We start from the raw sequence: 14626 nt of genomic DNA, 5'->3' as shown, positions 1-14626 counted from the left end.
AAAACAAATTGAAGCTGTAGTAAAATTTTCCAGCTAGTTTCTGTGCTCTGTTTTAAATTGTTGAACATAATTAAACTGGTGCCTAAAAGGAAAGGACTGCTTACATTTATGCAAGTACAATTGATGGCTATATACTAGCTCTTCCTGATTCTAAATGCTTCTTATCTTGATAAATATCTGATCTGAGTCTAACCAATACTTAACTTTTTACTCTTCTGCATATTTTTCTGGAGTGGTTAACTGAACTCTGAGATTGTAAAGAATACAAAACACAGGCTCCCAGTTGAGGTGGTCTGGCATTAACTTGACAGCATCCTTTTAATCCAACTTTAAAGCGTCACATTATAAATTACAAATAGTCTGGACTAATTGCTTTCACTCTGGGTATCATGTAATAGCAAAATGCTCTATTGTTTAACTTAGAAATACTGCAGGAATTACCACCTCCAAAGCACTTCTGAAACTTAATGCGTCTGATGAAGTGAGCTGTAGCTCATGAAAGCTTATGCTCAAATTGGTTAGTCTCTAAGGTGCCACAAGTACTCCTTTTTCTTTTTAATAAAACTAGACTATTCCAACTATTGGGGTTGCTATAAACCAGTTTCATGAAACATACACTGTCTTGGTTGTTGAACTCCCAAGTCTATCTTAAGTGATTATTTCAGAGAAGCTCCATTATCTAGTCTTGAATGAGAACTAAACTTTGGTTAGAGAAGCAGACAGGAATTCCTTTTCCAGATGTGACTTCTGTAAGACTAATTTCCAAAAGCATTCTGTGAACATGAAGCTAGATATAATTGCACACCTTTTAAAAAGGATATAACTTCAGTTAATTTGAAGTAGTTAAGAGAACAGTACCTGAAGCTACTTCTGTGAGCTTCTGTGGTTATAAAATTGCTTTTATATCTTGATGCGTTTTCTGTCACTGTTGCTCTGACATAAACTAAAGGGAAAGATGAATAATACAAATTTACAATAGTGCCCAAACTTCCCAATCGGGATAAGGTAGCATTGCACTTTGCGTCCTACAAACCTGTATGAAGGGACAGTCTCTGCCCTGGAGAGTTTACAGTTAAGAATATGGGGAAATGGTGAAAGTGTCTATACAGTAGCTAACCTTAAAATGAGTTTCTTCATAACCTCAGGTATGGTAATCTTGGGTGTTACTTGTAACAATAGGAAATACTTCACATGTGAGGTGACTTAAAAGTTGATGATATAAACAAAATTGAACCTGTAATACAAACTGTATAATTTAGCTTAACAGTTGAAAAATAAGTTTACTATAAGAATTGTTAGGACTTAGTCACTGATTAAAAATATGATAAATGCACTGCTAGTTTGATTATCTGCCTATTGCAGGAGGCAGTGGAGAAATATGATGAAGTGGTACACAATTTGGAGTTTGCCAAGGAGCTTCAAAAGACTTTTTCTGGACTTAGCCAAGATGTAAGTAAAACCTACTCTTTGTGCTTTAAACCTCTGTAAAACAATCAGATATACTGTTAGACAAAAGTTCAGAAGCTGTGTGTAACGTACTAATCTAAAAAGATAGAGCTGGTAGTCATGACTTACAGATAGTCCTCATTTTCTAGAATGCAAAGCTAGTATTTTTAGCTTTTTAATTTTGATTTTATGGCTAGGTAACATTAACACATAGAACAGCAGGATAGCCTCAATCTAACTGTAAAGCTGAAATTTTGTCTGGAGAGTGGTGAAAGTGTGGTCAAGGTACAGGATCACTTTAAACATTTGCACATACTGTAGGTAGAACATGAAGGCCAGTGATTTAAGAGCATCTAGTTTCATAAAACTACTGCTCAAATATCTATCCAAAGTGCAGTCAACTTCAGATGACTCCAGGATGTTCTGGTTCAAGTGGACAAGGATCAATTTGTGCAATAACCACCCTTTTTGGCAGCCTGAGTTTCAGGACTGAACTCTCAGTTCTCAGTGGGACAAGTGCAGAAGTTCACTACAGAAGCTAGATTATACTTCATCTGTATGCAAAAGGCAAAGAACTCAGTTTCCGCTCCTTCCAAAGTCAACTTAGCTTCAAGCACAAAATAAACAATGGAAAAGTGATCGAAAATATTGGCTATGAAGAGCCAAAAACACTAATGGGAAAATTACTCAGTATTTGGGGCTCATACACAATGTTCACATTCCAGAACTGGGGATGTTACTTCACTTTACAAAGCCTTTCACCATTAGGTGAAACTTTGAGGTTCTCTTGAGTAGAAGTTAGCCTACTGGTGTTCTGACCGACATCGTCGTCTTCAAAAGTTCTAATCCAGGGCTTATCCTGCCTTATCTGGGATATGAAAGGTTCCATAGAACAGGTTTTATCATTGGCTGGATCTAAGCAGTCTTTCTAGAGAAGTCTTTCCTCTTGCATTTGTATTGGTTTCAGGTACAACTTAGTCCTTAGGCTAGTGAAAGAACAGTGAATGGTAAGCAGAGGGTTAAAAGACTGTTTCTAGAGTAGTTGAGTCCGGAAGTTGCTACATGCTGTGCCACCATCATAAGTTGGTACTTACAGCCATTATTAGTTTCTTAAACTTCTGGATGTAACTTGCACTCATCTGTATATTTCACTCAAATTTAACTTGTTTTTAAGAGCATTTCGTATTTCAAGAATATTTACTTCTCCATGTTGCTGTTCCATGTAAATGTATGTTCTTACCTGGGGTATATTAGATTACAAGATGTTTACATGAAAAGCTAAAAGCTATAAGTAGCTAGTTACTCCCTTATTGAAGCATAATCACTGGATTCTCATGTTTTCCTTGTCTTTTCTTTCTACCGAGTATGGTTCTGCAAAAATGTGCTAAAGCTTAATGTTCCAGAAGTGAGCGCTAGAAAAAAACTCCTTGCAGCCCTTCCATGTTAACTGATGTTCCTTTATTACACTGCTGCAAATCGAAGTCCTCAAATGTTACTGCTCAGTAGTTAAATAGAGCAACTTTAGTGTATTTTTACTTAGTTCTGGAATGACTTGGAAATAGCTAAGTTTTTGCTGCAGAGCTTGATACGGATGTGCCACAAAACATGTTGGAGGGGCCTTGTCACAGAATACACCAGGGAACTACATGTTACCAAAATTACTTCTCCTAGGACTCTTGCAATTAAATGTTTGTCTTGTCAATACAGGAAAATCAAGGGAGTATTTTTGGGGTTCTGGTGTACTGTGACAACTAGGAACTTCTGTACTGAAGTATTCTTTCAGTAGTAAATAGTAGTAGTATGATTTACAATACAAAACCTTTCCTTGCATTTTTGACCATTTTTGCGTTCACTGTATAGCATATTCATAACTACTGTAATTACATGTTAAAATATCTAATATAAAATCTAGCTGAGAAGGGCAAAATGCCAGTGATTCATGATGTAATTTCCCATAGCAGAATATATGGAATTCATGATACAATTGAAATCATGTTTTTAATTGGCACTCAAAGTAATTTAACTTCATAGCTTACAAACCTCAAATACATAATTGGCTTATTATAGATGACTGTTACATGTTTTAGTGTAGGCCAAAGAGGAAAATGGCATCAAGTGAAAGGTTGCAAACTAAGTCAGATTTGCAAAGGTATTTAGGCACCTAAAGATTCAGAAACATGCTTAGTGTGATTTACAAAAGTGCCTAAATATAGGTTAGGTGCTTTTGTAAATCCCAGTAGGCGCTTATCTGCATCTTTAGGTGCCTAACTACCTTTATAAATCTGGCCCTCCAGTTTCTAATTTCCAGTCCAGCACCCAGTCAGTTATCATACCCTGACTAATGGGCCAACTCACTCTTGTATTCTAACAGCTGCTGAAAGCGCAGAAGAAGGCTCAGAGACGGGAGACTATTACGAAGCTTGAAGCAGAGAAGAAAAAGCTGCGTACAATACTGCAAGTCCAGTATGTGCTACAGAATTTCACTCAAGAGCATGTTCAGAAAGACTTCAAAGGTGGCTTGAATGGTGCAATATATTTGCCTTCTAAAGAACTAGACTACCTCATTAGATTTGCAAAACTGACATGCCCAGAAAGAAATGAGAGCCTGAGGTAGGTTGATTTTTTTCCTCACTAATCAGTCTATCATATAATAGAATACCTGTGTAATAACTGTCTCAAAATAAAATGTATAGCATGTTCTAAAAAACCACAACAATCTATTGGAACAGCAATTTGGGATCTGGCACATAATGGGATTACCACTTTGTGTTTGCACATGTACAATTAACTCTTGGTGTCTGTGTGCTGTCTGCATAGTGGTCAGACTTTTTCCTTCAGCAATACTTGTTGGGCAGCTCGAGCTCCCCCTGCTGCTAAATGCCACTGCATGCAGATATAAAGAGCAGAGCTGTCCCTGGGTCCCTCCATTCATTCTTACCATCTGACTGTCATTGGAACCCTGTTAAATACCAAAAAGTTCTCTCTGTTTTTGTATATAATATAGTTTGGTGATTAGTCTGGCTAGTATAGTTATAAGTTTTAGCTGTTTTTAAAAAAACTTTTTTGGGTAGTGTGTTTTGCATTTCCGAGTTTCTTCTGTGTACGGTATTGAGGTATGCCCCATGACTGATTCAGACTGTTTCTTGTTTGAGGCCTGTGCCAGTGAGGGACCCGAATAGCTGCCTGAAGGGCTTGGGTGAGGCACACCAGACCATTGCCAGATTTGCAGCCCATAATGGAGGATAGGCTGAAATTCTTCTGATGAAGGCATGGCTCAGGCTACCATCAGAGCTGTCCTAGTTTGACTTTGAGTGCTGCAACTTGAGAGAGCAGCATGCTTCCACCTTCAGCTGAATCTCAGCACTGATCTCGCTTGTCACTACTGAGGAAAAAATAAGACTTACAAAAGTCCCAGCCAGGGAAATGTCTTCACCCTCTAAGCCTGCAAAGAGGGACGAGAAGGAGTTGAGTAGAGTGCACCTGAGAAACCTAAGCTGAAATACTCAGCCACCAATTCAGAGAAGTTGGTACAGTTAGCTCCAGTGCTGCAAAGAGCCCTGTCAAGCGCCATGACAGAAGTGGCACAGTTTTCATCATCAGCATCGCAGGCCACTATCTCGGTGTTGACTACCCCAGGGGCATTTGGGGGCAAAGAATCAGCTCTGCTGGTCAGTACCAGTGTCCATTACCACATGAGTTGGATCCTTCAATGACATTACCACATCCAGCTCTGGCAATTCAACCTTTGGTGCTGCAGTAGCCTATTTCCCATATAGGCAGCCCTTCAGTACTGTCCAAGGGGAAACCTGTGATGATGGTGATGCTCCTATGATTAGCAGGTTCTCCACACCAGTCTCTGGCACAAACTGGGTCAGTCCCTCAATAGTCAGAGGAAGGGGAGTCTTCCTCATCGGACTCAGCGGTGGGATGGTATGTCTCAAAGCCCAAAGCAGGACCTGCTGGTCTCCTCGCAATCTTCTCTCCCAGCCTGCCACCACAACCAGTCAATGGGAACTGCCATGGGAATGTGGCCAGGCCAATAAGATCTGGCCACATCAGTGGCTAGTTTGGAACCTTTGGGGGTTCCCCCAGCTTCCAGATCTTCCCCTCAGTGTGTACTCGGTATCTTTGTCTAGACAGATGGAGTCTCTGCACTGAGCAGCTCAATTGCCAGAGTAATACCAGTCCTGATACTGAGCATCAAGAACAGGTCCTAGAGCCAGAGCAACAGGTGGTAGAAGAGATTCTATTCATTCCAGTCATGCTTCCTCTTCGTCCTCTCCAGCTGAAGCTGTTTCATTATGGGTAACTTCTCTTCCTCCTCCTGATTATTTTAAAGTTTATCAGGAGTTGCTGAAGAGTCTTCAGACCTGAGTGTGCAGGTCAGGGAGTCCTCACATCACCTGGTTGACATTTTATCATTTCAGGGTGGCTCTGCCAATTAATGAGGCAGTACTAGAGCCTATAAAAACTTCATGGCAGACTCCATCCTCATTGCCTCCCACCTCAAAAAGGGCAGAAAGAAAATACTTTGTACCCTCCCAAGGTTTTGAGTACCTCTGTACTCTCCCACCATTGGTCTCATTGGTCATGACAGTTGCTAATGAGAGAGTAACAAGGCACCAGGCTGCCACCCCACAGCAAAAGATGCTAAAAGGCTGGACTTATTTAGCAGAAAGATTTATTCGATGGGGGATTTTTAAGGTTCTGCTGGGATCATACAGTTTTAATTTTTAGGACTCCATAGAGTAGTTGAGAGCTGCTTCTGAGAAATGAGGCAGGAGTTCTATCCTCATTGACCAGAAAGAGACTAGTCACAAGCACATCACTACAGGTATGACAGGATACAGCAGAGTCAATAGCCAGAACCATGGCTTTTGCAGTTGCTAAGCACAGATCATCCAGTTGCAGTCTTCTGGTCTTCCCTATGAAGTCCAGAATACTATCCAGGACTTACTGTTTGAGGGTCCTTTCACTAGTTTCAAACCAGATAGACAGCAAGCTCTGTGGGGTTAAGGACTCTAAAGCCACCTTTAAGTCCTTAGGCTTGTGCACACCTGACCCAGTTAGACAGCACTATCAGCTCCAGCAGATGCACTGGTATTCTGCTCCATCTCCTTAACAGGACCTGGGCATTGGCCTTTTCCCCTCATGCTGCTTTGGCTCCATCTCCAGTCCCTTCAAGATACCTGGGAAGTACAAAGCAGTCATTTTGATGGGCTGGTCTAGGTTGTCATATCAGTCTCCAGACCCAAACTCCTTCACCTTCTTAAACTGTCCCACTTCCACAATGCTTGGTCCCAAATTATTTGGACCAGTGGGTCTTGAGCACTGAAGAGATGGTTTATGCTCTCCAGTTTGCTTCTACCCCTTCTCCAGACCTCTCTGGGGCCAACTCTTATGAGGTGCTTCTCATTCAAGAAGTGCAGCATCTCCTTCAGTTGGGAGCGATAGTGGATTCCACATGGTCTCAGAGGGAAGGGGTTTTATTTCCTAATCCCAATGATGAAGTGGGGAAGGGGGTTTTCTGACCTTCGTCAACTCAGCAGGCTCTTGAAAAGAGAAGGTTCTGCATGGTCATCCAACTTCTATTATCCTCAACCTGGAGACTGTGTTGCCCTCAACTTAAAATATATACTTCCATATTGCAGTCAAGCACACGGAGTACCTCTGGCTTCTGGTAAATCAAAATCATTCTGGGTTCACTGTATTACCTTTTGGCCTGTCAGCAGCACACAGGGTCTTTACAAAATTTATGGGAGTAGCAGCTGCATTCCTCTGAAGATCGTGAATTCAGGTTTACTCCTACCTGGATGACTGGCTTGTCAAGAGCTGTTCCAAATTGCAGTTAGAGCAGTGTAGCCCTGATCCAGTCAATGTTCAATCCTCTGGGACTACTAATTAATGTAGAAAAGTCTCCTTTCCCTGTTTCAGAGGATTAAGTTTATAGGGACTGTACTGGACTGTTTACAAGCCAGAGTCTTTTTCAGACTTCAGGATCCAGGCAATTCAGTCAATTGTCAGTTTGAAGGCTCACCCAGTCACAGCAGCACAAAACTGTTTGTGGCTTCTGGGATATATAGCCTCGTAATGAACTATGTAGATGCAAATCAGACTATGCCTCAGAACTTTGCAGGGCTGGTTGGCATCAATCTACTTACCAAGCTGCTGTCACATACCCTCTGTAGTAAGGGCACCTTCACGATGTTCTCATTTTCCTGGATTGTCTGGATTTGTCCACAGATGCATGGGCATGCATTTCATTTGCCTGCCTGCAACTGATGCTAGTGATAGGCTTTCCCTCCTAGACTAGATGCATCTATCTGATAACACTACTACTATGGTCCTCCGAAGATTTAGCTTTACACATCCATGTCAGAATGACATCCACATGCCACATATTTTGATCACAGATTAGGGGAAGCAGCCTGCTAATCCTTTCAAACACAGCAACAACATTCTACCTCAACAAGCAGAGGGGAGCCTGCCCTTCTCCACTCTGTCAGGAGGTGACTCTACTCTGGGAACTCTGCATTGCTAACTTAGTAGATCTGGAAGTATCTTATCTGCTGGGGATATAGAATGACCTAGCAGACTGCCTGAGCAGATCATTTGGATCACCACAAGTGGTCACTTTGTCCAGATGTGGCCAGACACAGCTTCCAGTAGTGGGAATTTCCCCAGGTAGACCTGTTTGTGACACTGAGAAGTTGTTTCCTTCAGAGTCATAGCCTGGGTTCCATAACGGATGTGTTTTTACTGCCATGGTCAGGCAGGCTCCTCCATGCTTTTTCCATCGGTCCCACTCATTCACAAGTATTACTAAAGATTAGACCGTATCAGGCCTGTCAAGGTTCCTTCCCCACTCTGAACTCTACAGTACAGATGTGGGGACCTGCATGAAAGACCCCCTAAGCTTATTCTTACCAGCTTAGGTTAAAAGCTGCCACCACCCAACTGTTACACAAAACAGGGGAAGTGCCCACTTGGAAAGGTCTTCTCTTCTCCCCCCTGCCCCAAAATATCCCCCCAAGCACTACACCCCCTTTCCTGGGGAAGGTTTGATAAAAATCCTCACCAATTTGCATAGCTGAACACAGACCCAAACTCTTAGATCTTAAGAACAATGAAAAAAGCAATCAGGTTCTTAAATTTTAATTGAAGAAAAAGTAAAAGAATCACCTCTGTAAAATCAGGATGGTAAATACCTTACAGGGTAATCCGATTCAAAACATAGAGAATCCCTCTAGGCAAAACCTTAAGTTACAAAAAGACACAAACAGGAATATACATTCCATTCAGCACAGCTTATTTTATCAGCCATTTAAACAAAACAGAATCTACCTCATATCTAACTAGATTGCTTACTAACTCTTTACAGGAGTTCTGACCTGCATTCCTGTTCTGGTCCTGGCAAAAAAAAAAGTCCCACAGACGGAGGACCCTTTGTATTTCCTCCCCCTCCCCAGCTTTGAAAGTATCTTGTCTCCTCATTGGTCATTTTGGTCAGGTGCCAGCGAGGTTCTTAGCTTCTTAACCCTTTACAGGTGAAAGGGTGTTTCTTCTGGCCAGGAGGGATTTAAGGGTGTTTACCTTTCCCTTATATTTATGACCAGGCCAGAGTCAGACTTATAACCCTAGCATGGGACTGTCACACTGGTTCTCTATGCTCTTGGCAGTGTCAGTGAAAGTCATTTTCACTTCCACTAGACTTGGACCTAATCTCCCAAGATCATGGTCCCCTTCATTATGCTCCATGACTAGATATTAGAGAGCTGTCTTGTTTGAAAGAGTTCAAGAAGATATGCCAAATAGAATCATAAAACTGTAGAGTGGAAGGGACCTTGTTAGGTCATCTGGTCCTGGCCTCTTCACTGAGGCAGGCCTAAGTATTATCTAGATCACTGTTTCTCAGTAGCCAGTCTGTGGACCAGTGCCCCGGTCCTTGATATCTCCCTGACAGTTTAAGAAGGCAGCAACCTCGTCCGTGGTATCAAAGGTTGAGAAACACTCATCTAGACCATCCTTGACAGGTGTTTGGTGGTTTAAGAATAGGTTAGACAATGACAAACTTCACTACCTCCTTAGGCAATTTGTTCCAGTGCTTAACTACCCTTACAGTTAAGAAGTTTTTCCTGATGTCTAGTCTAAATATCTCTTGATGCAGTTTAAGCTACTTATCCTGTCCTCAGTGGCTAAGGAGAACAATTTATCACCCTTTAACTTTTCATACTTAAATCTGTGGTGTCTTCTCCCCCCCCCCCCCAAGTATTTTACAAGAACTAAATGGAGTTGGTTTTTCCATCTTCAGTTCAACATATCCTGGACTGCTTATTTTACCTGAAGCACAAAGGTTTAGCAGTTTGATCATAATACATCTATTAGCTATTTCAGCATTCCATCCTAAAGTAAACAGTTCTATTTTTTTTCCCAGTGACTTGTACATAAGGTTTTTAAAAGGCTTAGTCAAATTATACCCTCTAGGACACAAGCCTGTTTCCCCTAGGGGAGCTGAACTTCATTCTGTCAAGTCTTATAGGTTCCCCATTTGAACTGTTGGCTATGAAGATGGCAATTTTGGTGGCCATTACCACAACCAGATGAGTAGTGGTACTGTTCCCCTAAATGTTGTGCCCTCCATATAGTCTTATTTTGAAGGACAGGGTTTACCTCCATACTCCTCCAAAGGTGGTGTCACTTTTCCACATCAACTAGCCAGTTTTCCCATATTCTACCAAAAGAAGAGTGTTTGCCACTGCTACAAATAGCTGTGAGGATTTACAGAAGTGCCTGGTTCATTCTAGGTAGAAAGTTAGATGTTTCCTGATGTCCAAGGTATGCAATCTGTTTCCACCCAGAGAATTTCTTCCTAGATAGCTTCCTGTGCTATGTCACTCACCTAGCAGTCACAGCTCATTAGATGAGGTCACAATCTGTCTGTGGCCTTTCTGGTGCTCGTTTCAGTTGCAGACACTTGTAGAGCAGCATCCTGGTCCTTGGTTCCCATGTTTACTTCCCACTGTGCAGTGGCTCCAGACTCCAGAGATGAAGCCAGAATTGGATGGATTGGTCTCCAGTCTTTATTAAAATAGCCTCCGATTACACCTCCTGTTCTTATGGCTTGTGTGCCTGGGATGGGCACACTGAATACCACACTCAGGGCAGACAATCCCCCGAACTGGTGGTTTATTCTATAATTAGATTCACCATGCCAGTAACAAGAGCTTCTGTAATACCACACTGGTTAACAAGAAGCCAAACAGTCTCCTTCAGGCATTCCAGCTCCCATCCAGATGACCAAGTCTCATATAGTGAGAGGTTACTGAAAACCCTATTCACCATATTTAAAGTTCTACCACTCAAAGGATCATTTACCCTCAGGTCAACATATGTCTCAGATCTAGCACAAATATCCCACTGTCAGCCAACCCTTAATAAACTAAAGATTTATTAATAAAGCTATTGAATGGTTAAGGAATCCATACCTACAAGTGATTCCTCCCCCACCCACCCACCCACCACCACCCAGTGTTCATAGCTCAGGATCATAGCATTTGTATCTGCTAGCTTGTAAAAGTCTCTGAAACCATCCCTAAAGGTCAGAATCCAAAGGCAGCTTAGAGGTAAAGTCTGATATCTTTCCATACATTTTCCAGGGTATTCCAGATAACTATTTGCAAGATCAGTCCTTTGGCTCAAACTTCCCCTGGTCAAAGTTCAGTAGACTACTGATGAAAGAGTCAGGCCTGAATCTTCTCTTTTGTAACTCAAGGAGGCTGACAAGTTGCCTCTCAGAAATTTTCATGAAGGGATTTCCTCCAAGGAAGAATAGGCAGTGCAGATAGTTTGTGGACCTTTGCTTTGAAGCTAATCTTCTATTTCCTATGCATACACAGGTTAACTAGTTGCACTTATTTACATAAGGTGATTAGCCAGTTCTCCATTATAACAGTTAAGCTGAAGGCAATGTAGATAGTTTCCTGCAGTGTCTCATCTTTGGTCTTAAGGTTAACTGAACACAGTTGCATACATAATGTTAGGCAATTAAGGTGTTAAAGGGAATTTAGTGTCTACAAGCTATTTTGGTTACATTGTTAAACTAACAGGATATAGGTAAACAAATACAGTTAGCATCTACCCTTGGTTTTTGTTACCACAAATGAATGGGTTAATGATTGCTGGTCTAGTTAATCTCTTTGAAATTCACTTACAAGTGAATTGTCCTGATTGCAATTGTAATGCCTCTTAAGTTATGGGTCATACACAGGTTGGCTGATCTGCCAGTGTCACAGCTTGAGTCACCAGTAGTGTAATGCCAAAGTGCAATCACTGGAACTGTTGCCTTGTTCGGTAACAGTTCTTCAAGATGTGATGCACATGTCCCTTACATGATCCACCTGCCTACCTCTCTACATTGGAGTTCCAGTAAAGACCTGAGGAGAAGCTAGGGCCAGCTCTGCCCTTTATACCTTCATTCAGTGATGTATGGGAGTGCAAGCAATACAACAGGTACGGCTGATGGAAAATTTCTGGTGGCTGGGTGTACAGACACCTGGAGTGGAATGGACATGTGCGAGCTACCTTGGAGAACAAGTTACTCCACAGGTTAGTAACTTTTTGAGCCCTGTGGGGGGAAAATTTAGGCTGGCAAATTTGCTGAGGAGTGCATGCATTCTGATCCCCAGTGGTGCAAGTTGCTTGTAACTGGTCCTGCTACACAATGCCCTTCAGTCTTTCCAGTTTGACAGTACAATGAAGTGCCAATATTGGGAGTGCTTCCCACTGTAATATACTTTCACCAAGCAGGCCAGGTGGCAGTTCTGAGCGGCACTTCTGCCCTTCCTTTCAGGAAGAAGTGCACCAAGTGTCATAAACATGTGTTCCCTGAGGAAGGGAATGATCCCTTCTGTATACATGAAATGAGGCAGTAGATCTTTGTTCCATGAAGCCCAAAGAGGTATTAAAGCCAATAATTTTGGGCCCCTATCTTTGATATCAGCATTGGTTATCAGCTGCAAATGCAAGCAGCAGGCCAAAGAATGTGGTTGCTGCTTTGGCATTAAAATCATTAATCCAGGTACTAAAATGTCAGACCTTGGTGTATTTGAAGGCCACAACGCTATTTCTGGCCTCCTTTATTCACTGTCTAGAGTGCTGACCAATATTGACATCATGCCATTTTCATCTCTTCATATGGTCCCTCTACATATTTGGCTGACAGTAGCATGATACTACCTATGCAGTTTTGTAAGGGGCACGGTCCTTATTCTGTACAGCTGGAAGCGATGCTACTCAGCCATTTCACCAAAAATCTTGCTGATCAAAATGTGCAGTCTGTGTTTAGGCTACTGAATTCTTTAAGCATTCCATTATACAGGAGTACTTTTACAATTCATTTTTAAAATAGGCTTCTTTCAGCAAGGGACTACACCCATTCCTTGGCTTTCCATACTAATTTGTTTACTTTAATGGGATGGTGGGTATAGATTGACTAGAGTTCTCAAGACCTTTACTGTTAAAACTAAGTGTAATCTGATTCTTGTCTTAGTGTCAGACTAAACCAATCAATTGGTGAAGACCAGCTAGGTTAGTGCTGAATATTGAGAATGTAACGTGAGCCTTTTGAAGGCCTTATTTTATCAAAGTATGGGCTAGAGACCTTGAAGTTACGAGGTAAGGAGAAAACATCTTAATTTTTACACACCTGCCTCAAATGACTCTGGTAATGTAAAACTAAACTTGGCTGACCACTGGTCCATAAGACATACCTTAGAACTATAACCTGCAACAATATTTCAGATAAAGCAACTGTTCTATCATAAACACTTCGGTATACATTCCACATCTTGAATTCACAGAACACATACTCATCTGGTCAAACAGCTAAATATTGAATGAAACGATTGTTTGGGCTTGAGTCTTGTCAAGTGGATGAGAGACGCTTCAAACTACTGTTGACCAGTAGTGGCAAAATGCTAAACTAAAACAATATCCAGTGTCCCAAAACCATAAACAGAACTGGTTAGAATTATGTCCAACTGTGTAACACTGGACTAACCGAAGAGAGCTTATTGAAATAAGGAATACTGTTAGTGGGGCTGCTGTTCTAGGTAAAAAATGCATAGTACTACTTTTAATGGCCTTTTAATTTGAAAAGGCAATAATGGTGATTGCATTAAAAGAATGGCACTGACTTTAATCTTGTTCCTGAAGAAAAGAGACAGAACTGCTGAGGACTACAAATTATCATAAGCAGAAAAATGAATAGCTAAAAACATTTCTCTGGTCTGTTAACTTTTTTTCCTTCTTGCTTTCAAGTGTTGAAGACCAGATGGAGCAATCATCACTCTACTTCTGGGATCTTCTAGAAGGCAGTGAGAAAGCTGTGGTTGGAACGACGTGTAAGTTTTTGGCTATTTGGGGAGGGGATAAATAACATTAATTTCTACACTTATTCCTGGGTAAACATATAATGTAATATACTGAGCATTTTGCAAGTGTAAGATGCTGTACAAATGAACACAGTTGGAGGTCTCATACTGAGTACTGTGCATAATTCCCTGGAATGCTTCATCTTAAAGGACTGATGTGTAATCGTCAGTTTTTTGTTTTGACTGAGATGCGTAATGGTCAATTAATCTGTATATTAAGAGTAGGGCTAATTAATACAACACAGTGGCATGCTTCCTATTGGAGAATAGGACCATTTTCTCAGTACTGATGGTCTAGAAGCTGTGGGTTGTATGCATGCTGGCTTTATTCTAGAATATTATGCAATAGTAGCCATGCATCAATTCGGAACTAACCTTGGAGACCAAACTAAACCCTTCAGTGTGATAACACTTGCATTTTTATTGCAAAGGAGATTGATCAGTTTGCCAATGAGTTAATTCTGGAACCCTAACTTCAAACTCTTCTGGATTGGGTATAATAGACTTGCACTTCCACTGGCCCCAACAGTCTTGGTGAAGGTCCACTGCTGAGGACTTACAGCATAGGGATGTAAGCAGATAAGGAGAGAAACTTTTAACGTTTTATCAAAGTAAACTTTAATCTTTCCCTTCCTTGTCAGAATACATTAGTAGTACTTGCTGTAGCTGATATCAACGCCTTCAAAAGTGCCGTTTCATCTCTGAGATCTGGAAAGTTCCTCAATCTGTAGATGCATTGAAGGCTGCAA

General features: G+C 41.3%; 1 protein-coding gene across 13 annotated transcripts in view; it reads left to right on the top strand.

The window, feature by feature from the left end:
• CAPRIN2 (caprin family member 2) overlaps positions 1–14626 on the top strand; it is a 73873-nt gene that overhangs the window by 9013 nt on the left and 50234 nt on the right. For all 13 annotated transcript variants that reach the window (XM_043540790.1, XM_043540779.1, XM_043540813.1 and 10 more), the window contains exons 4-6: positions 1363–1449; positions 3818–4056; positions 13765–13847. In XM_043540790.1, the coding sequence (XP_043396725.1) occupies positions 1363–1449; positions 3818–4056; positions 13765–13847 (409 nt within the window). The remainder of the gene's footprint in view (positions 1–1362; positions 1450–3817; positions 4057–13764; positions 13848–14626) is intronic.

Source organism: Chelonia mydas, chromosome 1 (assembly GCF_015237465.2).
Source record: "Chelonia mydas isolate rCheMyd1 chromosome 1, rCheMyd1.pri.v2, whole genome shotgun sequence".
Taxonomy (NCBI): domain Eukaryota; kingdom Metazoa; phylum Chordata; order Testudines; family Cheloniidae; genus Chelonia; species Chelonia mydas.
This window is presented reverse-complemented; position numbering and strand designations above follow the sequence as displayed.